This window comes from Salmo salar, chromosome 05, assembly GCF_965601325.2.
Source record: "Salmo salar chromosome 05, fSalSal1, whole genome shotgun sequence".
Classification (NCBI taxonomy): domain Eukaryota; kingdom Metazoa; phylum Chordata; class Actinopteri; order Salmoniformes; family Salmonidae; genus Salmo; species Salmo salar.
This window is the reverse complement of record NC_138295.1, coordinates 6,253,646-6,278,238: the sequence shown is the minus strand read 5'-3', so window position 1 is coordinate 6,278,238 and position 24,593 is coordinate 6,253,646. Positions and strand designations below refer to the sequence as shown.

Below are 24,593 nucleotides of genomic sequence, written 5' to 3'. Positions count from 1 at the left end.
TGATGGGTCAGGGGGTGATGGGGTCAGGAGGTGATGGGGTCAGGGGGTGATGGGGTCAGGAGGTGATGGGGTCACGGGGTGATGGGGTCAGGAGGTGATGGGGTCAGGGGGTGATGGGTCAGGGGGTGATGGGGTCAGGGGGTGATGGGGTCAGGGGGTGATGTGGTCAGGGGGCGATGGGGGCGATGGGGTCAGGGGGTGATGGGGTCAGGGGGTGATGGGGTCAGGAGGTGATGGGGTCAGGGGGGTGATGGGGTCAGGAGGTGATGGGTCAGGGGGTGATGGGGTCAGGGGGTGATGGGTCAGGGGGTGATGGGTCAGGAGGTGATGGGGTCAGGGGGTGATGGGGTCAGGGGGTGATGGGGTCAGGAGGTGATGGGGTCAGGGGGGTGATGGGGTCAGGAGGTGATGGGTCAGGGGTTGATGGGGTCAGGGGGTGATGGGGTCAGGGGGTGATGGGTCAGGAGGTGATGGGGTCAGGAGGTGATGGGGTCAGGAGGTGATGGGGTCACGGGGTGATGGGGTCAGGAGGTGATGGGGTCAGGAGGTGATGGGGTCACGGGGTGATGGGGTCAGGAGGTGATGGGGTCAGGAGGTGATGGGGTCAGGAGGTGATGGGGTCAGGAGGTGATGGGTCAGGAGGTGATGGGGTCAGGGGGTGATGGGTCAGGGGGTGATGGGTCAGGAGGTGATGGGGTCAGGGGGTGATGGGGTCAGGAGGTGATAGGGTCAGGGGATGATGGGTCACGGGGTGATGGGGTCAGGAGGTGATGGGGTCAGGGGGTGATGGGTCAGGGGGTGATGGGGTCAGGGGGTGATGGGGTCAGGGGGTGATGTGGTCAGGGGGCGATGGGGCGATGGGGGCGATGGGGTGATGGGGTCAGGGGGTGATGGGGTCAGGAGGTGATGGGGTCAGGGGGGTGATGGGGTCAGGAGGTGATGGGTCAGGGGGTGATGGGGTCAGGGGGTGATGGGTCAGGGGGTGATGGGTCAGGAGGTGATGGGGTCAGGGGGGTGATGGGGTCAGGAAGTGATGGGGTCAGGGGGTGATGGGGTCAGGAGGTGATGGGGTCAGGGGGCGATGGGGGGCGATGGGGTCAGGAGGTGATGGGGTCAGGAGGTGATGGGGTCAGGGGGGTGATGGGGTCAGGGGGTGATGGGGCGATGGGGGGCGATGGGGTCAGGAGGTGATGGGGTCAGGAGGTGATGGGGTCAGGGGGGTGATGGGGTCAGGGGGTGATGGGGCGATGGGGGGCGATGGGGTCAGAGTTGGGTAGCGAGATATTCCTAAGCTTCAAATCCACAATTACACCATAACTCACATCCAAAACCTAATGCCAGTACCCAGAACCAAATCTCCTGCATGAAAGACTATCCACAACCAGATCACTGGTGGATTTTCTGGTAGTTCTGAATAAAAAAGCCCAAACACGAGGGTTGTATTGTTCAGTTTAGGATTTGAGGGATATATTAAGATATGTTGATGTTTGTGGAATTTATTTGGTAATTATGAATGTTGGAACAAAACAGAGGTTATTGAAACAGTTCAGGATTGAAAGGTTATTTTTATGTTCTGCTGAAATCGTCTAGATTATGAAGTTAGGAATTAGGAGAAACATAGAGGTTATACAGTTCAGGATTTGAGGGATATTATATTGAGACGTTTTGATGTAGTTTTCTCCTGTGCTCTCAAGCTTTCCCAGTGATTTCACTGTAGGGTTAAAATCAAATCAAATGTTATTTGTTACAGGTGTAGACCTTACAACAGGTGTAGACCTTACTGTGAAATGCTTACTTACAAGCCCTTAACCAACAATGGAGCTTAAAGATGAATAAGAGTTAAAAAAATATTGACTAAATAAACTAAAGTAAAAAAATAATGAGGCTATTGTCACGTCCTGACCAGTAAAGGGGTTATTTGTTATTATAGTTTGGTCAGGACGTGGCAGGGGGTGTTTGTTTTATGTGGTTCGGGGTTTTTGGTTAGGTTCTATGTTGTGTATTTCTATGTTAGATCTAGGGTGTTTAGTTATATGTTTAGTTTATTGGGATTGGGCCTTCAATTGGAGGCAGCTGTTCCTCGTTGCCTCTGATTGAAGGTCCTATGTATAGGGGTGTGTTTTGTTGTGGGAATGGTGGGAGGTTGTTTGTGCATAGCTGTGTGTAGCCTGCATTACTGTTTGTCGTCCATTCGTTTTCTTGTTTTGTTTGATAAGTGTTCTAAATAAAGTTATAATGAGCACTCAACCCGCTGCGCCTTGGTCCACTTCCTACGACGACCATTACAGCTATATACAGGGTGTTACGGTACAGAGTCAATGTGGAGGCTATATACAGGGTGTTACGGTACAGAGTCAATGTGGAGGCTATATACAGGGTGTTACGGTACAGAGTCAATGTGGAGGCTATATACAGGGTGTTACAGTACAGAGTCAATGTGGAGGCTATATACAGGGTGTTACGGTACAGAGTCAATGTGGAGGCTATATACAGGGGCTACCGGTACAGAGTCAATGTGGAGGCTATATACAGGGTGTTACGGTACAGAGTCAATGTGGAGACTATATACAGGGGGTACCGGTACAGAGTCAACGTGGAGGCTATATACAGGGGGTACCGGTAGAGAGTCAATGTGGAGACTATATACAGGGGGTACCGGTACAGAGTCAATGTGGAGGCTATATACAGGGGGTACCGGTACAGAGTCAATGTGGAGGCTATATACAGGGGGTACCGGTACAGAGTCAATGTGGAGGCTGTATACAGGGGGTACCGGTACAGAGTCAATGCGGAGACTATATACAGGGTGTTACGGTACAGAGTCAATGTGGAGACTATATACAGGGGGGTACCGGTACAGAGTCAATGTGGAGACTATATACAGGGGGTACCGGTACAGAGTCAATGTGGAGGCTATATACAGGGGGTACCGGTACAGAGTCAATGTGGAGGCTATATACAGGGGGTACCGGTACAGAGTCAATGTGGAGGCTATATACAGGGGGTACCGGTACAGAGTCAATGTGGAGGCTATATACAGGGGGTACCGGTACAGAGTCAATGTGGAGGCTATATACAGGGGGTACCGGTACAGAGTCAATGTGGAGGCTATATACAGGGGGGTACCGGTACTGTCACGGGTGTCGTAGGGTAGAGACCAAAACGCAGCGGGAAAATATATACTCATCTTCTTTTTGTTAGTGAAGAAGGAAAACACAAACAACGTATACAAGAACAAACAAACTAGACAGTCTCGTCAGGCAAAACAGCTAAACAAGAAACAATCTCCCACCAAAATCCCATGACAAACACATTCCTATTTATAGGACCTTCAATCAGAGGCAACGATAGACAGCTGCCTCCAACTGAAGGACCCAACACCAATTAGCTAAACATAGAAATACAAACGACTAGACTGAACATAGAAATAAACTAAAATAGAACAATAACCAAAACCCTGGACTAATAAATCAAATACCCCTCTACATACACAACCACCCCGAACCATATAAACCAAATACCCCCTCTACATGAACACATACACAAACACACCCTGAACCACATAAAACAAATACCCCCTGCCACGTCCTGACCAAACTACAAGAACAAATAACCCCTATACTGGTCAGGACGTGACAGGTACTGAGTCAATGTGGCGGCTATATACAGGGGGTACCGGTACAGAGTCAATGTGGAGGCTATATACAGGGGGTACCGGTACAGAGTCAATGTGGAGGCTATATACAGGGGGTACCGGTACAGAGTCAATGTGGAGGCTATATACAGGGGGTACCGGTACAGAGTCAATGTGGAGGCTATATACAGGGGGTACCGGTACAGAGTCAATGTGGAGGCTATATACAGGGGGTACCAGTACCGAGTCAATGTGAGGGGGTACAGGTTAGTCGAGGTAATTGAGGTAACATATACTGTACTGTAGGTAGGGATAAAGTGACTACGCATAGATAATAAACAGAGAGTAGCAGCAGCGTAAAAAAAAGAGAGGCGGGGGGTCAATGCAAGTAGTCCGGGTGGCCGTTTGTTAGTGGTAGTTGTGAATACAGACAGAGGTAGTCCAGGATTGGATAGATAGTAAGACAATTGTGACATCTTGCAGATGTTTTATTTAAAAAAAATTTTTTTTTTGCATTATAAAGTTGTCTGAAATTGGTTAAATTGTGAAGGGGTCGTGTAGTTCGGGATTTGAATGATCTATTAAGACAATTCAACATCCTGCTGATGTTTTCCTGCCAGATTTAGTAACTCAGTGCTTTCCCAGTGATGTCATGGCAGTCTGAAGGACTCCAACTCCAACACATGTTCACAGTCTTGTGGCGAACAAATATTTACAGATTACATTAAAAGATTTGAATCAAAACTGAATTTTAAGACATTCTTCCAACAGATGTCCTCAACGGAAGATGGTTGCCACTTTGTAGATCCAAGATTGTAATGTGAACGTGTTGAAATATACTCAACTATAGTCAACATCCAAATCTCAAACTTACTAGTGATGAAATCTGTCAGAATGATGGTGAGCAGTACACGGAATAATACAAACCCAATCATATATAAAATAAAACATGTCAACCTCAAAATGACGTTGAAAAATCTAAACAATGATAACCAGATTGACGTGAGCATACACGATATATTCAAAAGTATGTGGACACCCCTTAAAATGAGTGGATTCGGCTATTTCAGCCACACCCATTGATGACAGGTGTATACAATCGAGCACACAGCCCTGCAATCTCCATAGACAAACAATGGCAGTAGAATGGCTTCACTGAATAGCTCAGTGAATTTCAACATGGCACCGTCATAGGATGCCACCTTTCCAACAAGTCAGATCGTCAAATTTCTGCCCTGCTACAACTCTAAGTGCTGTTATCGTGAATTGGAAACACGTCTAGGAGCAACAACGGCTCAGCCGCAAAGTGGTAGGCCACACAAGCTCACAGAACGGGGCTACCGAGTTCTAAACTGCATCTGAAAAGCAACTTCAGGCACAAGAAGTGTTCGTCGGGAGCTTCATGAAATTGGTTTCCAAGGCCGAGGAGCCGCAAACAATCCTAAGATCTCCATACGCAATGCCAAGCGTCGGCTGGAGTGGTGAAAACTCGCCGCCATTGGACTCTGGAGTGATGAATCACGCTTCACCATCTGGTAGTCCAACGAACGAATCTGGGTTTGGCGGATGCCAGGAGAAAACGACCTGCCCCCAATGCATAGTGCCAGCTGTAAAGTTTAGTGGTGGAGGAATAATGGTCTGTGGCTGTTCTTCATGGTTTGGGCTAGGCCCCTTAGTTCTAGTAAAGGAAAATCTTAACACTACAGCAATGACATTCTAGATGATTCTGTGCTTCCAACTTTGTTGCAACAGTTTGGGGAAGGACCTTTCCTGTTTCAGCATGACAATGCTCCCGTGCACAAAGCAAGATCCATACAGAAATGGCTTGTCAAGATCGGTGTGGGAGAATTTGACTGGCCTTCACAGAGGCCTGACCTCAACCCCATCGAACACCTTTGGGATGAATTGGAAAGCCATCTGCGAGCCAGGCCTGATCGCCCAACATCAGTCGCCTGACCTCACTAATGCTCTTGCGGCTGAATGGAAGCAAGTCCCCCACAGCAATGTTCCACCATCTAATGGAAAGCCTTCCCAGAGGAGCGGAGGCTGTTATAGCAGTAAAAGGCGGAGGACCAACTCCATATTAATGCTCATGATTTTTGGAATGAGATGTTCTTTGGCTCATGGAGTGTATGTCTGTCCTCCCTCCTTAACACATCAATAGGAATCAAAGAGAGCTCTTGTCATTACACGTGTCCCTAATGCCACCCCGTACACTGTAGTGCACTACTATGGGCCCTGGTCAAAAGTAATGCAAGTAGTGCACTATATAGGGAATAGGGTGCAATTTGTTAAGCAGCCATTGTGTCTAAACAATAAAACCCTTCTTCCTCTTCTCATATTGGCCTCAGTGCCGACACATCAGGTGCCCGCTGGGCAGACCACTTCATTGGAACGTGAAGCATTGGGTAATATTTGGTAGATATGTTGATCAATGACAATAATTGTACATTTGAATTCCATAAAGTGAGTGTGGAAGAGGTGAATTTTCTGTTGTTGTTGTCTATCAACAACGACAAGCCACCGCGGTCTGACAACCTGGATGTTACTGAGGATAATAGCGGAAGATATTGCCACTCCTATTTACCATATTTTCAATTTAAGCCTATTAGAGAGTGTGTGCCCTCAGGCCTGGAGGGAAGCTAAAGTCATTCCACTACCTTAGTAAAGACCCATTTACTGGCTCAAATAGTCAACCAATCAGCCTGTTGCTAACCCTTAGTAAACTTTTGAAAGAAATGGTGTTTGACCAGATACAATGCTATTTTACTCTAAACAAATTGACAACAAGCACAGCACTTACACAAATGACTGATGATTGGCTGAGAGAAATTTATGATAAAATGATTGTGGGGGCTGTTTCGTTAGACTTCAGTGCGGCTTTTGACATTATCAATCATATTCTGCTGCTTGAAAAACGCATGTGTTATGGCTTTACACCCCCTGCTATATTGTGGATAAAGAGTTAGCTGTCTAACAGAACACAGAGGGTGTTCTTTAATGGAAGCCTCTCCAACATAATCCAGTTAGAATTAGGATTTCAGGGCAGCTGCCACTGGCTTTGAGGAAAGCCAGTGTGTCTATGTATGCGGATGACTCAACACTATACACGTCACCTACTACAGCGACTGAAATGACAGCAACACTTAACAAAGAGCTGCAGTTAGCTTCATAATGGGTTGCAAGGAATAGGTTACACCTAAAAAAATAAAAAATAAATTAAAAGCATTATATTTGGGACAAATCATTCACTAAACGCTAAACCTCAACTAAATATTGCAATAAATAATGTGGAAATTGAGCAAGTTGAGGTGAATTAACTGCTTGGAGTAACCCTGGATTGTAAACTGTCATGGTCAAAACATATAACAGTAACTAAAATGGGGAGAAGTATGTCCATAATAAAGCGCTGCTCTGCCTTCTTAACAACACTATGAACAAGGTAGGTCCTACAGGGCCTAGTTTCTACCTTCTTAACAACACTATCAACAAGGCAGGTCCTACAGGCCCTAGTTTCTACCTTCTTAACAACACTATCAACAAGGTAGGTCCCTACAGGCTCTAGCTTTGTCGCACCTGGACTACTGTTCAGTCGTGTGGTCAGGTGCCACAAAGAGGGACTTAGGAAAATTGCAATTGGATCAGAACAGGGCAGCATGACTGGCCCTTGGATGTACACAGAGAGCAAACATTAATAATATGCATGTAGGGGCCTCCCGGGTGGTGCAGTGGTCTAAGGCACTGCATCGCAGTGGTCTAAGGCACTGCATCGCAGTGGTCTAAGGCACTGCATCGCAGTGCTAGCTGTGCCACCAGAGCTGCGACCGGGAGGCACATGGGGCCGTCCGGGTTGGGGAGGGTTTGTCCGGCAGGGATATCCTTGTCTCATCGCGCACTAGCGACTCCTGTGTCGGGCCGGGCGCATTGCACACTGACCAGGTCGCCAGGTGTACGGTGTTTCCTCTGACACATTGGTGCGGCTTGATTCCGGGTTGGATGTTCATTGTGTCAAGAAGCAGTGCGGCTTGGTTGGGTTGTGTTTTGGAGGACAGCTCTCGATCTTCGCCTCTCCCGAGTCCTTACGGGAGTTGCAGCGATGAGACAAGACTGTAACTACCAATCGGATACCATGAAATTGGGGAGAAAAAAGGGGGTAAAATAATAAAAATAATATGCATGTCAATCTCTCATGGCCCAAAGTGGAGGAAAGATTGACTTCATCACTACTTGTTTTTGTAAGAAGTGTTGACAAGCTGAATATACCGAGCTGTCTGTTTAAACGACTAGCACACAGCTCGGACACCCATACATACCCCACAAGACATGACACCAGAGGTCTCTTCACAGTCCCCAAGTCCAGAACAGACTATGGGAGGTGCACAGTACTAAATAGAGCCATAACTACATGAAACTCTATTCCACATCAGATAACTGAGGAACTGATCAAATTTAAAAAACAGATCATTTGGAACAGCGGGGTCTGTGAAGCAACACAAACATAGACACATGCATACACACACGCGATAACATAAGCCAACCGATTGTGTTTTTTTGTTTGTTTATTTGCGTTGTTTGTAACTTATTTTTTTACTTATTTTGTACATAACGTTGCCGCTACCATCTCTTATGACCGACAATAACTTCTGGACATCAGGACTGCGATTACTCACCACGGACTAGCATATCCTTCTTTTTCTTTAACGAGTCTGACTGATCTCTCCAGTAGGAGGTGCTGTAGATAGATCTCTCCAGTAGGAGGTGCTGTAGAGAGATCTCTCCAGTAGGAGGTGCTGTAGATAGATCTCTCCAGAAGGAGGTGCTGTAGATAGATCTCTCCAGTAGGAGGTGCTGTAGATAGATCTCTCCAGTAGGAGGTGCTGTAGATAGATCTCTCCAGAAGGAGGTGCAGTAGAAGGATCTCTCCAGTAGGAGGTGCTGTAGAAGGATCTCTCCAGTAGGAGGTGCTGTAGAGAGAGATCTCCAGAAGGAGGTGCTGTAGATAGATCTCTCCAGTAGGAGGTGCTGTAGATAGATCTCTCCAGTAGGAGGTGCTGTAGATAGATCTCTCCAGTAGGAGGTGCTGTAGAGAGATCTCTCCAGTAGGAGGTGCTGTAGATAGATCTCTCCAGAAGGAGGTACTGTAGATAGATCTCTCCAGTAGGAGGTGCTGTAGATAGATCTCTCCAGTAGGAGGTGCTGTAGATAGATCTCTCCAGTAGGAGGTGCTGTAGATAGATCTCTCCAGTAGAAGGTGCTGTAGAGAGATCTCTCCAGAAGGAGGTGCTGTAGAAGGATCTCTCCAGTAGGAGGTGCTATAGAAGGATCTCTCCAGTAGGAGGTGCTGTAGAGAGATCTCTCCAGAAGGAGGTGCTGTAGAAGGATCTCTCCAGTAGGAGGTGCTGTAGAAGGATCTCTCCAGTAGGAGGTGCTATAGAAGGATCTCTCCAGAAGGAGGTGCTGTAGATAGATCTCTCCAGAAGGAGGTGCTGTAGATAGATCTCTCCAGAAGGAGGTGCTGTAGAAGGATCTCTCCAGTAGGAGGTGCTGTAGAAGGATCTCTCCAGTAGGAGGTGCTATAGAAGGATCTCTCCAGAAGGAGGTGCTGTAGATAGATCTCTCCAGAAGGAGGTGCTGTAGATAGATCTCTCCAGTAGGAGGTGCTGTAGAAGGATCTCTCCAGAAGGAGGTGCTGTAGATAGATCTCTCCAGAAGGAGGTGCTGTAGAAGGATCTCTCCAGAAGGAGGTGCTGTAGATAGATCTCTCCAGAAGGAGGTGCTGTAGATAGATCTCTCCAGAAGGAGGTGCTGTAGAAGGATCTCTCCAGAAGGAGGTGCTGTAGATAGATCTCTCCAGTAGGAGGTGCTGTAGACAGATCTCTCCAGAAGGAGGTGCAGCCCTATAGTTTTTTTTGTTATAGTGGATATTACGTTAAAGATCTGGCATTGTTTCAAACGTACATATTCAACAAATTTTATATAAGGTTTGTCTATGTTGAAAATTGGTTAGCATGAGGACATAAACCTGTGGTTGAAATTTTACCCTCAAAACAACAGTTGATTACTTTTTTCAAATCCAATGTATTTTCCACGCAGGGTTCCACGTCACAGTACATTTACAAATGATGTTGATTCAACCAGTTTGTGCCCAGTGGGTAGTGAAATGCAGTGTTTTGGAGGAGTATGTGTGTGTACCTCTGTGCGTCCGTGCCAGCGTGTGTGTGTGTGTGTGTGTGTGTGTGTGTGTGTGTGTGTGTGTGTGTGTGTGTGTGTGTGTGTGTGTTTGGGGTTGTAAGGGGTCATCGAAAACAACACTGTTCTTTGTGTCTGTGTGACTAAGCTCTTGACTATCACGTTGAATGTGACTCAAGAACACAACAAGGCGAACCCCTATCGCATTGAGGACAGACAAGTCTGAACAGGTATAGGACTTATCATTACAGACAGACTGACGGACGGACGGACAGACAGACAGACAGAGACAGTCCCAGGGTGTTGTAATAAATTTGGATGAGAAACATGACCCTCCTTGTCTAATGTAATCCTTTATAGACTGAAACATGACCCTCCTGGTCTAATGTAATCCTTTATAGACTGAAACATGACCCTCCTGGTCTAATGTAATCCTTTATAGACTGAAACATGACCCTCCTGGTCTAATGTAATCCTTTATAGACTGAAACATGACCCTCCTGGTCTAATGTAATCCTTCACAGACTGAAACATGACCCTCCTTGTCTAATGTAATCCTTTACAGACTGAAACATGACCCTCCTGGTCTAATGTAATCCTTCACAGACTGTAACATGACCCTCCTTGTCTAATGTAATCCTTCACAGACTGAAACATGACCCTCCTGGTCTAATGTAATCCTTTATAGACTGAAACATGGCCCTCCTTGTCTAATGTAATCCTTTATAGACTGAAACATGACCCTCCTTGTCTAATGTAATCCTTCACAGACTGAAACATGACCCTCCTTGTCTAATGTAATCCTTCACAGACTGAAACATGACCCTCCTTGTCTAATGTAATCCTTCACAGACTGAAACATGACCCTCCTTGTCTAATGTAATCCTTTACAGACTGAAACATAACCCTCCTTGTCTAATGTAATCCTTTATAGACTGAAACATGACCCTCCTTGTCTAATGTAATCCTTTATAGACTGAAACATGACCCTCCTGGTCTAATGTAATCCTTCACAGACTGAAACATGACCCTCCTTGTCTAATGTAATCCTTCACAGACTGAAACATGACCCTCCTTGTCTAATGTAATCCTTCACAGACTGAAACATGACCCTCCTTGTCTAATGTAATCCTTTACAGACTGAAACATAACCCTCCTTGTCTAATGTAATCCTTTATAGACTGAAACATGACCCTCCTTGTCTAATGTAATCCTTTATAGACTGAAACATGACCCTCCTTATCTAATGCAATCCTTTATAGACTGAGACATCAACAGGTGATAGTTGTAACACTTGAGACTGGAGTATAGACAAAGCATATATTAATTAATCCACATTAACCTTGTCAGCTCCTGAGTGCAATACAACACAGAGGCAGAGATTGGGCTAAGAGTTGGCAGCTTTAGTCATTTAGTGAGATTTCCCGACATCCAACTCTTAATGTCCTGACCTTTCCTTCCCATGTAGGAGAGTGTGTGTGTTTGTGCTTGTGTGTGTGCGTGTGTGTGTGTGTGTGTGTGTTTGTGCTTGTGTGTGTGCGTGTGTGTGCGTGCGTGCGTGCGTGCGTGCGTGCGTGCGTGCGTGTGTGTGTGTGTGTGTGTGTGTGGGAGTGTGTATCCCACTTTCAGTTTTTCAGTGGTGCTTTGCTGTCTTTAAAATTTGTGTAGGTGGGTGGAGCGTTACAATATTTGGCAGTAAACAAGTGCTCATTATAAAGCATTAGACTGGTAGAGAACCAGACAAACAGATTAGCTAAAGATGTGGAAACCAAAACCACTGTCTCAAAAAATAATTCTCAAAATAATTCTCAAGGAGCCCCTGGATATCCTCAAGGAACCACTGCTAGTCAATGGTTCATATTTGCATTTTCGGTAATTGAGCGGTTCTTGGAGGAACCTTTTAATTATTCAATTTAGCAACAGGTTTCTGGAAGAACCCTGGAGTCGGGGCGTGGCTGGGTAGGGGCTTCAAGATAGATCTATTTTTGGGCCACCCATTAGAGTAAATGTCATTCCTGTTCACCTGTTCTGTTGTATTGTTGAACACTGACAGTTTTGTAGCTTCAACGAGGCTAACAGAGGTGTATTAGTTCCTCAAGAGCCTGTGCTAATCCCAAAGTTGGACTAGTTACCACTTTATAACCATATATCATTAACAATGTTAATATTATTAATATAATATGTAATATGCATAAATATAAAATAGATATATATTTGCAGTCTACAATCTTAACATGATGAACGGGAATTACATTTACGCTAACGGGTGGCCAAAAATAACTATCTGAAAGCCACGCCTCGAATAAACTGTGCCTCCAATCTGATATATATATCCAATCCACAATATAATATTAAAAAGGTTCAAAATGGAACCCCTCTCATCACAAAAAGGTCCCGGTTTGAACCTTTATAGAGGGATTCCTCAAGAAACCTTTTTGAACTGGAAAGGTTCAGCTGGCGTGGCAAACCAAAAGGCCCATTTTCTTCTAAGAGTGCAGACCTTGGAGCGTTGGATGGCCAAGGTGTGGGCCGCAATTCTTTCTGTATCAAACAGCTGTGATCAGTGGCATACCGCAGTTCGCGAGCCCCCCCCCCCCCCCCCCCCCCCGCAAGGTCCGAGCAAGGCTCCCTCCTAACTTCCTGCATTTCTACACATCAGTGAGTCAGAGAGGTTACCTATAAATTCAGTTAACAGATGAATACTGATCTTCTTCTTCTCCTGTCTTTCAGGTGGTAGTGTCCCAGACCTGGACACTGAACGGGCTCGGACACAGAACCAGCGGAGATCAGCCGCTCATGACAACAACAGCTTTACTCTAACCTGAATCCTACAGCACCATGTTTTACCATACACACCTTCAATAGGGGCTGGAGATACAGATCACCCAGACTAATAGTTGAAGTATCACCCAGACTGGATAAACAACCTATTTCCCTTAACATAGACATTGTAATCTCCCCCCCCGAAACAACCTAAATAAACCAACTGAACTCTGCTGCCTGAGCCTCAGCTCTAATTGTAAGGTATGGATATAATGGTAATGTGTGGATATAATGGTAATGTGTGGATATAATGGTAATGTGTGGATATAATGGTAATGTATGTTTATAATGGCAACGTGTGGATATAATGGTAATGTATGGTTATAATGGTAATGTGTGGATATAATGGTAATGTATGTTTATAATGGTAACGTGTGGATATAATGGTAATGTATGGTTATAATGGTAATGTGTGGATATAATGGTAATGTATTGATATAATGGTAATGTATGGTTATAATGGTAATGTATTGACATAATGGTAATGTATTGATATAATGGTAATGTATGGATATAATGATAATGTGTGGATATAATGGTAATGTGTGGATATAATGGTAATGTGTGGATATAATGGTAATGTATTGATATAATGGTAATGTATGGTTATAATGGTAATGTATTGATATAATGGTAATGTATTGATATAATGGTAATGTATGGATATAATGGTAATGTATTGATATAATGGTAATATATGGATATAATGGTAATGTGTGGACATAATGGTAATGTATTGATATAATGGTAATGTATGGATATAATGGTAATGTATTGATATAATGGTAATGTATGGATATAATGGTAATGTGTGGATATAATGGTAATGTGTGGATATAATGGTCATGTGTGGATATAATGGTAATGTGTGGATATAATGGTAATGTGTGGATATAATGGTAATGTGTGGATATAATGGTCATGTGTGGATATAATGGTAATATGTGGATATAATGGTAATGTATTGATATAATGGTAATGTATGGATATAATGGTAATGTGTGGATATAATGGTCATGTGTGGATATAATGGTAATGTGTGGATATAATGGTAATGTATTGATATAATGGTAATGTATGGATATAATGGTAATGTATTGATATAATGGTAATGTATTGATATAATGGTAATGTATGGATATAATGGTAATGTATTGATATAATGGTAATATATGGATATAATGGTAATGTGTGGACATAATGGTAATGTATTGATATAATGGTAATGTATGGATATAATGGTAATGTATTGATATAATGGTAATGTGTGTATATTAAGAGAACATACTGTATATCTCTGCATCTAATCCAAACCAACATCCAACAGGACTAAGATGCGACTCCCTGCTTGACTCCTGAGTGGTTAAAAGTCCAACTCCTTGGAAGATATCGATTCTTCTGTTTATAGAAGGTTTTTTGGGCTTAGTGTATATACTTTAATGTATGTGACTCTCACAAAGGAAGCCATCTGGATGAGATATCAATACAAAATATACAGTTGAAATATCGGCCAGCGGAGCTCGGTGAATCCTGACTGCTCTTAGCAGTGACCTTTCTAGAATGAAATGCTGTTTCTCACTTTGTCCGAACCAAACAGCAGGAAGCTTTGAAACATTTCCACCCCTGTCACTCCCTTCTCGGCGTTGTTGAGTAACGGTCTTCCAAGATAAAGAGCTGCTCGCTTTCTCAACAAGAACAATTATCTGTCTAGTAGAGATTGCAATGCAGTCAACAGGCATGTTTTGGTGGCTGGACTAAGAAAGAAAAACAAACGAAAGATTGAAAGAAAAGGGGGAGGAAGAGACGACAAGCGTCTGGGTTTTGGAGAAAGAGAAAGATTGAGAGGGAGGGAAGACAGACACAAACAGAAATAGAAAAGTTTGATGTTTTATCAGCCTTTCTTCTTTAGCTGGAGATTTGCAGTAGAGCACATCGTTATTGTGAAAGCGTCTTGGCTGTGGTCCCTGGGAACTGATCCAGCGTGCTCTGTGTCTGTGGAACTCCCAGCCTGCTTTAGTCTCCCGGGAGGTCCCTGATACTGTTTCTGGTAAGTCCTGAGTAATACTGTGTAGTAACAGTGTGTCAGAACCAGAGGAACAGCACACTTCTGCCATCCGTCAGCCTCCCTCCCTGCTAGCTACAAGACTAAAGGACTAAAAGAAACATTAAGGAGGATTACTGCAGAAAGAGAAATGTTCAACAGTAGGAGAAGCAATATGGATAGCTAAGATTCTCCTTATCCCCACTGGTGATTCTATTTTTTTCTCCACTCGCTCCCCAAACGGTGATCCTCAAACTGACATACAGATCAAGCCAGGCAGGGCTGCAGACAGTCTGGGTAGAAGAAGAGACAGAAACTGTGGAGCAAACCAGAGGAGAACCAGAGGAGCTCCAGAACTCTCTAGCAGAGCAGCAAAGCTCCACCAGATCGAGGCACCGTCCTGGGGGTAGAGATGGAGACGGAGAGGGGTCATATGTCTGTGAGGAGGGGGGTAAGCTGGAGCCCAGGTGGGGGGAGGAAGCCCCTTCAGGGGGGGCAGAGCAAGGATGTGGACACCGGCAACAGAGAGAGCGATGCATCTTGGGAGAGGCGGGACTACAGAGGGATCAAAGGACAGGTGACATCGACCTCCACCAATCAGCTGGCTCGGAAAACCAGTAAGTTTGATGTTTATTCTGTTTACATGGCTTTGGTTTCTAGTTAGTCTGTAGTTAGTCTGCCTTCTTTTTGGATAACTTACCTGCAACAGCAGGAGCGAACGTGGAACATAATGGAACTACAGCAATGTGAATCTGAGATTCAGTAGTTGAAATCAAGGACAAAACAGTCAGTTTCAACGAACTGTTTTGAAGTGATGACAGAGGCATATACAGAGGTAGAGGTATATACAGAGGTATATAAAGAGACATATACAGAGGTAGAGGTATATACAGAGGTATATAAAGAGACATATACAGAGGTATGGGGCAGCAGGTAGCCTAGTGGTTAGAGCGTTGGACTAGGTTGCAAGAACGAAATCCTGAGCTGACAAGGTAAAAATCTGTCGTTCTGCTCCTGAACAAGGCAGTTTACCCGCTGTTCCCCGGTAGGCCGTCATTGTAAATAAGAATTTGTTCTTAACCGACTTGCCGATTTAAATAAAGGTTAAATGAAAAAATATATACAGAGGTACACTACTGTTCAAAAGTTTGGGGTCACTTAGAAATTTCCTTGTTTTTGAAAGAAAAGCAATTTTTTTTGTCTATTAAAATAACATCAAATTGGTCAGAAATACAGTGTAGACATTGTTAATGTTGTAAATGACTATTGTAGCTGGAAAAGGCAGATTTTTATGGAATATCTACGTAGGCCTTCAGAGGTCCATTATCAGCAACCATCACTCGTGTTCCAATGGCACGTTGTTTTAGCGAATCAAAGTTTATCATTTTAAAAGGATAATTGATCATTAGAAAACCCTTTTGCAATTATGTTAGCACAGCTGAAAACTGTTGTCCTGATTAAAAAAGCAATAAAACTGGCCCTCTTTAGACTAGTTGAGTATCTGGAGCATCAGCATTTGTGGGTTCAATTACAGGCTCAAAATGGCCAGAAACAAAGAACTTTCTTCTGAAACTCATCAGTCTATTCTTGTTCTGAGAAATGAAGGCTATTCCATGCTAGAAATTGCTAAGAAACTGAAGATCTCGTAGAACGCTGTGTACTACTCCCTTCACAGAAGAGCGCAAACTGGTTCTAACCAGAATAGAAAGAGGAGTGGGAGGCCCCGGTGCACAACTGAGCAAGAGGACAAGTACATTAGAGTATCTAGTTTGAGAAACAGACACCTCACAAGTCCTCAACTGGCAGCTTCATTAAATAGTACCCGCAAAACACCAGTCTCAACGTCAACACTGAAGAGGCGACTCCGGGATACTGGCCTTCTAGTCTGAGTTGCAAAGAAAAAGCCATATCTCAGAATGGCCAATAAAAAGAAAAGATTAAGATGAACACAGACACTGGACAGAGGAACTCTGCCTAGAAGGTCATCATCCCGGAGTCTTCAATTCAGCTTCAATTCATCTTACTGTATTCCCTATTTAGAGATGAGTAAGTTTAGAGTTGAAGAGAAACGAGAACAGAAAGAGAGCAGTGGACAATATCTAACACGCAGCTGATCGCTCCTGGGTTAGAGACAGTAAACTAATCACTTAGCTGATCACTCCTGGGTTAGAGACAGTAAACTAATCACTCCTGGGTTAGAGACAGTAAACTAATCACTCAGCTGATCGCTCCTGGGTTAGAGACAGTAAACTAATCACTCAGCTGATCACTCCTGGGTTAGAGACAGTAAACTAATCACTCAGCTGATCACTCCTGGGTTAGAGACAGTAAACTAATCACTCAGCTGATCACTCCTGGGTTAGAGACAGTAAACTAATCACTCAGCTGATCACTCCTGGGTTAGAGACAGTAAACTAATCACTCAGCCTGGGTTAGAGACAGTAAACTAATCACTCCTGGGTTAGAGACAGTAAACTAATCACTCAGCTGATCACTCCTGGGTTAGAGACAGTAAACTAATCACTCAGCTGATCGCTCCTGGGTTGGAGACAGTAAACTAATCACTCCTGGGTTAGAGACAGTAAACTCCACGTTACGTCAGAAATGGTTAAACGCTCGATGAAACATCTGTTTCCCCACCGTAAAAATGCAGACTGGGTTACCCTGACACACACACACCTGTGTACACACACACCTGTGTACACACACACACACACACACACACACACACACACACACACACACACACACACACACACACACACACACGTGCGTACAAAAACACAAACATATACACACGAACACACGCACACACACACACACACGCACACACACAGAAACTAGACTACTCTGAGATGGAAAGGCACCCCAACCTGAAGGGCAATCTCAGAAAGGCTCTATACCCAGGACCAGTCCAGACCATAATGGACTGTGTTGAGGCATAGAAAGGCTCTATACCCAGGACCAGTCCAGACTATAAAGGACTGAGGGAAAAGTTGTTGGAAAGGACTTCATAATAAGTTATGTTCAGATCATTATCATTATGCTGCTACAGTGACAGGAAAGCAGAGTTGGAGTCAGTAATTTAAAAACTGAATGAAAGAGAGAGAGAGACATAAACACATCAGTGATGAAGGAGAAACATTGTGATCTCGTTAAAGAGTAATGTGGAAAACCCCTCAGACAGAGTGTCTGTCTGTCTGTCTGTCTGTCTGTCTGTCTGTCTGTCTGTCTGTCTGTCTGTCTGTCTGTCTGTCTGTCTGTCTGTCTGTCTGTCTGTCTGTCTGTCTGTCTGTGTGTGTGGTGTGTGTGTGTGTGTGTGTGTTCACACAGAACTGGGATATAGATGAGCCTACTATACTGAGGTGAAGCAGTGAGCTCAGAGTTTTAACCCTGTGTTTAGTAGTGTTGTCCAACATCCAGGTATCAGACAGTGTCTGAGCAGAGTTTTAACCCTGTGTTTAGTAGTGTTGTCCAACATCCAGGTATCAGACAGTGTCTGAGCAGAGTTTTAACCCTGTGTTTAGTAGTGTTGTCCAACATCCAGGTATCAGACAGTGTCTGAGCAGAGTTTTAACCCTGTGTTTAGTAGTGTTGTCCAACATCCAGGTATCAGACAGTGTCTGAGCTGAGTTTTAACCCTGTGTTTAGTAGTGTTGTCCAACATCCAGGTATCAGACAGTGTCTGAGCAGAGTTTTAACCCTGTGTTTAGTAGTGTTGTCCAACATCCAGGTATCAGACAGTGTCTGAGCTGAGTTTTAACCCTGTGTTTAGTAGTGTTGTCCAACATCCAGGTATCAGACAGTGTCTGGGCGGAGTTTTAACCCTGTGTTTAGTAGTGTTGTCCAACATCCAGGTATCAGACAGTGTCTGAGCAGAGTTTTAACCCTGTGTTTAGTAGTGTTGTCCAACATCCAGGTATCAGACAGTGTCTGAGCTGAGTTTTAACCCTGTGTTTAGTAGTGTTGTCCAACATCCAGGTATCAGACAGTGTCTGGGCGGAGTTTTAACCCTGTGTTTGGAGAGAGGTTAAGTCCTATTCATCTATGTTCAAACTAGTGGCAGCACACTTTACTGTTGTTCAATATTTTGTTTATCAATGATTGTGTTTCTATGTCTTGCCTTGGTATAGAGTCTGAGATGAAATAGACTATGATGTTGAGTTCCTATCACATGACGTTGAGTTCCTATCACATGACGTTGAGTTCCTATCACATGACGTTGAGTTCCTATCACATGACATTGAGCTCCTATCACATGACGTTGAGCTCCTATCACATGATGTTAAGTTCCTATCACATGACGTTGAGCTCCTATCACATGACGTTGAGCTCCTATCACATGACGTTGAGATCCTATCACACAGCAATACTGTACCTTATACCCATACTTTCAAATATAATAAATAGGCTACAGGTTTATTTACTTTCAAGCATGTTTTGCTGTTGAACGAGCATAAAATGTGTTTTGTAGCGGGAATAAACCAGACATGTAAGGGGACATGTCTTGTAATATGATTATGATTTAGTCCTATATAATAATAGACATGTCCTGTAATATGATTATGATTTAGTCCTATATAATAATAGACATGTCCTGTAATATGATTATGATTTAGTCCTATATATGACATGTCCTGTAATATGATTATGATTTAGTCCTGTATAATAATAGACATATCCTGTAATATGATTATGATTTAGTCCTATATAATAATAGACATGTCCTGTAATATGATTATGATTTAGTCCTATATAATAATAGACATGTCCTGTAATATGATTATGATTTAGTGCTATATAATAATAGAGACATGTCCTATAATATGATTATGATTTAGTCCTATATAATAATAGAGACATGTCCTATAATATGATTCTGATTTAGTCCTATATAATAATAGACATGTCCTATAATATGATTATGATTTAGTCCTATATAATAATAGACATGTCCTATAATATGATTCTGATTTAGTCCTATATAATAATAGACATGTCCTGTAATATGATTATGATTTAGTCCTATATAATAATAGACATGTCCTGTAATATGATTATGATTTAGTCCTATATAATAATAGACATGTCCTATAATATGATTATGATTTAGTCCTATATAATAATAGACATGTCCTGTAATATGATTATGATTTAGTCCTATATAATAATAGAGACATGTCCTGTAATATGATTATGATTTAGTCCTATATAATAATAGACATATCCTGTAATATGATTATGATTTAGTCCTATATAATAATAGACATGTCCTGTAATATGATTATGATTTAGTCCTGTATAATAATAGAGACATATCCTGTAATATGGTTATGATTTAGTCCTATATAATAATAGTAATAGTAACAGTACGTTATGTTTTTATTAGCCTACCATTATTAGGATTATTGTGAATTAAATACCTCCATTTCCCTCATAAGAACAGTGGTTGTTTATACTCATGGTCTGAGTTTTGCGTTTAGTTCAACATTGATAAATAACATCCTCTGGCATTGGCAATGTAAACATATGTTTCCCAATTCCAAGGAAGCCCTTTTGAATTGAGAGAGTGAAAGACTCAGGTCAGACCAGAGTGAGAGTGAAGTTAAGACAGTGGGAGGGAGGGAGCCTCATTGCCAAGGGCCAAGTTGTGTCACTGCTGGAGGAAAGCGAAGGAAGTTCATGTCCCTCCCTGCAGGTTGAAGCCCAGAGAGAAGGACTCCGGAGTTCACAGAGGACAGACAGAGAGGGACCACCTGGAGAGGGCAGACAGAGAGGTACCGCCTGGAGAGGCCAGACAGAGAGGGAACGCCTGGAGAGGCCAGACAGAGAGGTACCGCCTGGAGAGGCCAGACAGAGAGGGAACGCCTGGAGAGGCCAGACAGAGAGGGAACGCCTGGAGAGGCCAGACTTTCGAGGTACCGCCTGGAGAGGCCAGACAGAGAGGGACCGCCTGGAGAGGACAGACAGAGAGGTACCGCCTGGAGAGGCCAGACAGAGAGGGAACGCCTGGAGAGGCCAGACAGAGAGGTACCGCCTGGAGAGGCCAGACAGAGAGGGAACGCCTGGAGAGGCCAGACAGAGAGGGAACGCCTGGAGAGGGCAGACAGAGAGATACCGCCTGGAGAGGCCAGACAGAGAGGGAACGCCTGGAGAGGCCAGACAGAGAGGGAACGTCTGGAGAGGCCAGACAGAGAGGGAACGCCTGGAGAGGCCAGACAGAGAGGGAACGCCTGGAGAGGGCAGACAGAGAGGGAACGCCTGGAGAGGGCAGACAGAGAGATGCCGCCTGGAGAGGGCAGACAGAGAGGGAACGCCTGGAGAGGCCAGACAGAGAGGGAACGCCTGGAGAGGGCTGACAGAGAGGGAACGCCTGGAGAGGCCAGACAGAGAGGGAACGCCTGGAGAGGGCAGACAGAGAGGGAACGCCTGGAGAGGGCAGACAGAGAGATGCCGCCTGGAGAGGGCAGACAGAGAGGGAACGCCTGGAGAGGCCAGACAGAGAGGGAACGCCTGGAGAGGGCTGACAGAGAGGGAACGCCTGGAGAGGCCAGACAGAGAGGGAACGCCTGGAGAGGGCAGACAGAGAGATGCCGCCTGGAGAGGGCTGACAGAGAGGGGAATGCCTGGAGAGTGCTGACAGAGAGGGAACGCCTGGAGAGTGTTGACAGACAGACAGGGAGGGAGGCAGACAGGGAGGTAGGCAGGAAGAGGTCTGAGTCACCTAGCCCCGACGAGAGAGAGAGAGAGAGAGAGCAGGCATGTGGACAGGAAGGCACTCCCCTCTCTCTCTCTCTCTTCCTCCCTCCCTCCACACATAGAGAAAAGAAGGTCAGGTGCCTAACCTAACTTTCTTAAAGGGCCTAGAGGATCTTCCTATGGTCTATAACCCACCAGCTGTACACATGGTCTCTACCCTCTGGTACCTGGTCTAACTCAACATGGTCTCTACCCTCTGGTTCCTGGTCTAACTCAACATGATCTCTACCCTCTGGTACCTGGTCTAACTCAACATGTTCTCTACCCTCTGGTACCTGGTGTAACTCAACATGGTCTCTACCCTCTGGTACCTGGTGTAACTCAACATGTTCTCTACCCTCCTCTGGTACCTGGTCTAACTCAACATGGCCTCTACCCTCCTCTGGTACCTGGTCTAACTCAACATGGCCTCTACCCTCCTCTGGTACCTGGTCTAACTCAACATGGCCTCTACCCTCTGGTACCTGGTCTAACTCAACATTGTCTTAACCCTCCTCTGGTACCTGGTCTAACTCAACATGATCTCTACCCTCTGGTACCTGGTCTAACTCAACATGGTCTCTACCCTCTGGTACCTGGTCTAACTCAACATGTTCTCTACCCTCCTCTGGTACCTGGTCTAACTCAACATGGTCTCTACCCTCCTCTGGTACCTGGTCTAACTCAACATGGTCTTAACCCTCCTCTGGTACCTGGTCTAACTCAACATGTTCTCTACCCTCTGGTACCTGGTCTAACTCAACATGGCCTCTACCCTCTGGTACCTGGTCTAACTCAACATGGCCTCTACCCTCCTCTGGTACCTGGTCTAACTCAACATGGTCTCTACCCTCTGGTACCTGGTCTAACTCAACATGGCCTCTACCCTCTGGTACCTGGTCTAACTCAACATGGTCTCTACCCTCCTCTGGTACCTGGTCTAACTCAACATGGTCTCTACCCTCCTCTGGTACCTGGTCTAACTCAACATGGTCTCTACCCTCTGGTACCTGGTCTAACTCAACATGTTCTCTACCCTCCTCTGCTACCTGGTCTAACTCAACATGTTCTCTACCCTCCTCTGGTACCTGGTCTAACTCAACATGGTCTCTACCCTCCTCTGGTACCTGGTCTAACTCAACATGGTCTCTACCCTCCTCTGGTACCTGGTCTAACTCAACATGGTCTCTACCCTCTGGTACCTGGTCTAACTCAACATGTTCTCTACCCTCCTCTGGTACCTGGTCTAACTCAACATGGCCTCTACCCTCTGGTACCTGGTCTAACTCAACATGGCCTCTACCCTCTGGTACCTGGTCTAACTCAACATGGTCTCTACCCTCTGGTACCTGGTCTAACTCAACATGGTCTCTACCCTCTGGTACCTGGTCTAACTCAACATGGCCTCTACCCTCTGGTACCTGGTCTAACTCAACATGGTCTTAACCCTCCTCTGGTACCTGGTCTAACTCAACATGGCCTCTACCCTCTGGTACCTGGTCTAACTCAACATGTTCTCTACCCTCCTCTGGTACCTGGTCTAACTCAACATGTTCTCCACCCTCCTCTGGTACCTGGTCTAACTCAACATGGTCTCTACCCTCCTCTGGTACCTGGTCTAACTCAACATGTTCTCTACCCTCCTCTGGTACCTGGTCTAACTCAACATGGCCTCTACCCTCCTCTGGTACCTGGTCTAACTCAACATGGTCTCTACCCTCCTCTGGTTCCTGGTCTAACTCAACATGGTCTCTACCCTCTGGTACCTGGTCTAACTCAACATGTTCTCTACCCTCTGGTACCTGGTCTAACTCAACATGTTCTCTACCCTCTGGTACCTGGTCTAACTCAACATGGTCTTAACCCTCCTCTGGTACCTGGTCTAACTTAACATGGTCTCTACCCTCTGGTACCTGGTCTAACTCAACATGGCCTCTACCCTCTGGTACCTGGTCTAACTCAACATGGTCTCTACCCTCCTCTGGTACCTGGTCTAACTCAACATGGTCTCTACCCTCCTCTGGTACCTGGTCTAACTCAACATGTTCTCTACCCTCCTCTGGTACCTGGTCTAACTCAACATGGTCTCTACCCTCTGGTACCTGGTCTAACTCAACATGTTCTCTACCCTCCTCTGGTACCTGGTCTAACTCAACATGGTCTTAACACTCTGGTACCTGGTCTAACTCAACATGGCCTCTACCCTCTGGTACCTGGTCTAACTCAACATGGCCTCTACCCTCTGGTACCTGGTCTAACTCAACATGTTCTCTACCCTCCTCTGGTACCTGGTTTAACTTAACATGGTCTCTACCCTCTGGTACCTGGTCTAACTCAACATGGTCTCTACCCTCTGGTACCTGGTCTAACTCAACATGGTCTTAACCCTCCTCTGGTACCTGGTCTAACTCAACATGTTCTCTACCCTCCTCTGGTACCTGGTTTAACTTAACATGGTCTTAACCCTCCTCTGGTACCTGGTCTAACTCAACATGTTCTCTACCCTCTGGTACCTGGTCTAACTCAACATGGTCTTAACCCTCCTCTGGTCCCTGGTCGAACTCAACATGGTCTCTACCCTCTGGTACCTGGTCTAACTCAACATGGTCTCTACCCTCTGGTACCTGGTCTAACTCAACATGGTCTCTACCCTCTGGTACCTGGTCTAACTCAACATGGCCTCTACCCTCCTTTGGTTCCTGGTCTAACTCAACATGTTCTCTACCCTCCTCTGGTACCTGGACTAACTCAACATTGTCTTAACCCTCCTCTGGTACCTGGTCTAACTCAACATGTTCTCTACCCTCTGGTACCTGGTCTAACTCAACATGGTCTCTACCCTCCTCTGGTACCTGGTCTAACTCAACATGGCCTCTAACCTCCTCTGGTACCTGGTCTAACTCAACATGTTCTCTACCCTCTGGTACCTGGTCTAACTCAACATGTTCTCTACCCTCCTCTGGTACCTGGTCTAACTCAACATGGCCTCTACCCTCTGGTACCTGGTCTAACTCAACATGGTCTTAACCCTCCTCTGGTACCTGGTCTAACTCAACATGTTCTCTACCCTCTGGTACCTGGTCTAACTCAACATGGTCTCTACCCTCTGTTACCTGGTCTAACTCAACATGTTCTCTACCCTCCTCTGGTACCTGGTCTAACTCAACA

The 24,593-nt window shown here is 45.0% G+C and overlaps 1 protein-coding gene across 2 annotated transcripts in view; it reads left to right on the top strand.

The window, feature by feature from the left end:
• The window catches only part of LOC106604157 (uncharacterized), a 53,619-nt gene that overhangs the window by 6,270 nt on the left and 22,756 nt on the right, over nt 1-24,593 (top strand). Inside the window, exons 2-3 of one of the 2 annotated variants that reach the window (XM_045717826.2) lie at nt 12,554-12,847; nt 13,974-15,304. In XM_045717826.2, the coding sequence (XP_045573782.1) occupies nt 15,100-15,304 (205 nt within the window). In that variant the 5' untranslated portion in view covers nt 12,554-12,847; nt 13,974-15,099. The remainder of the gene's footprint in view (nt 1-12,553; nt 12,848-13,973; nt 15,305-24,593) is intronic. The other variant, XM_045717828.2, reaches the window with a different exon arrangement.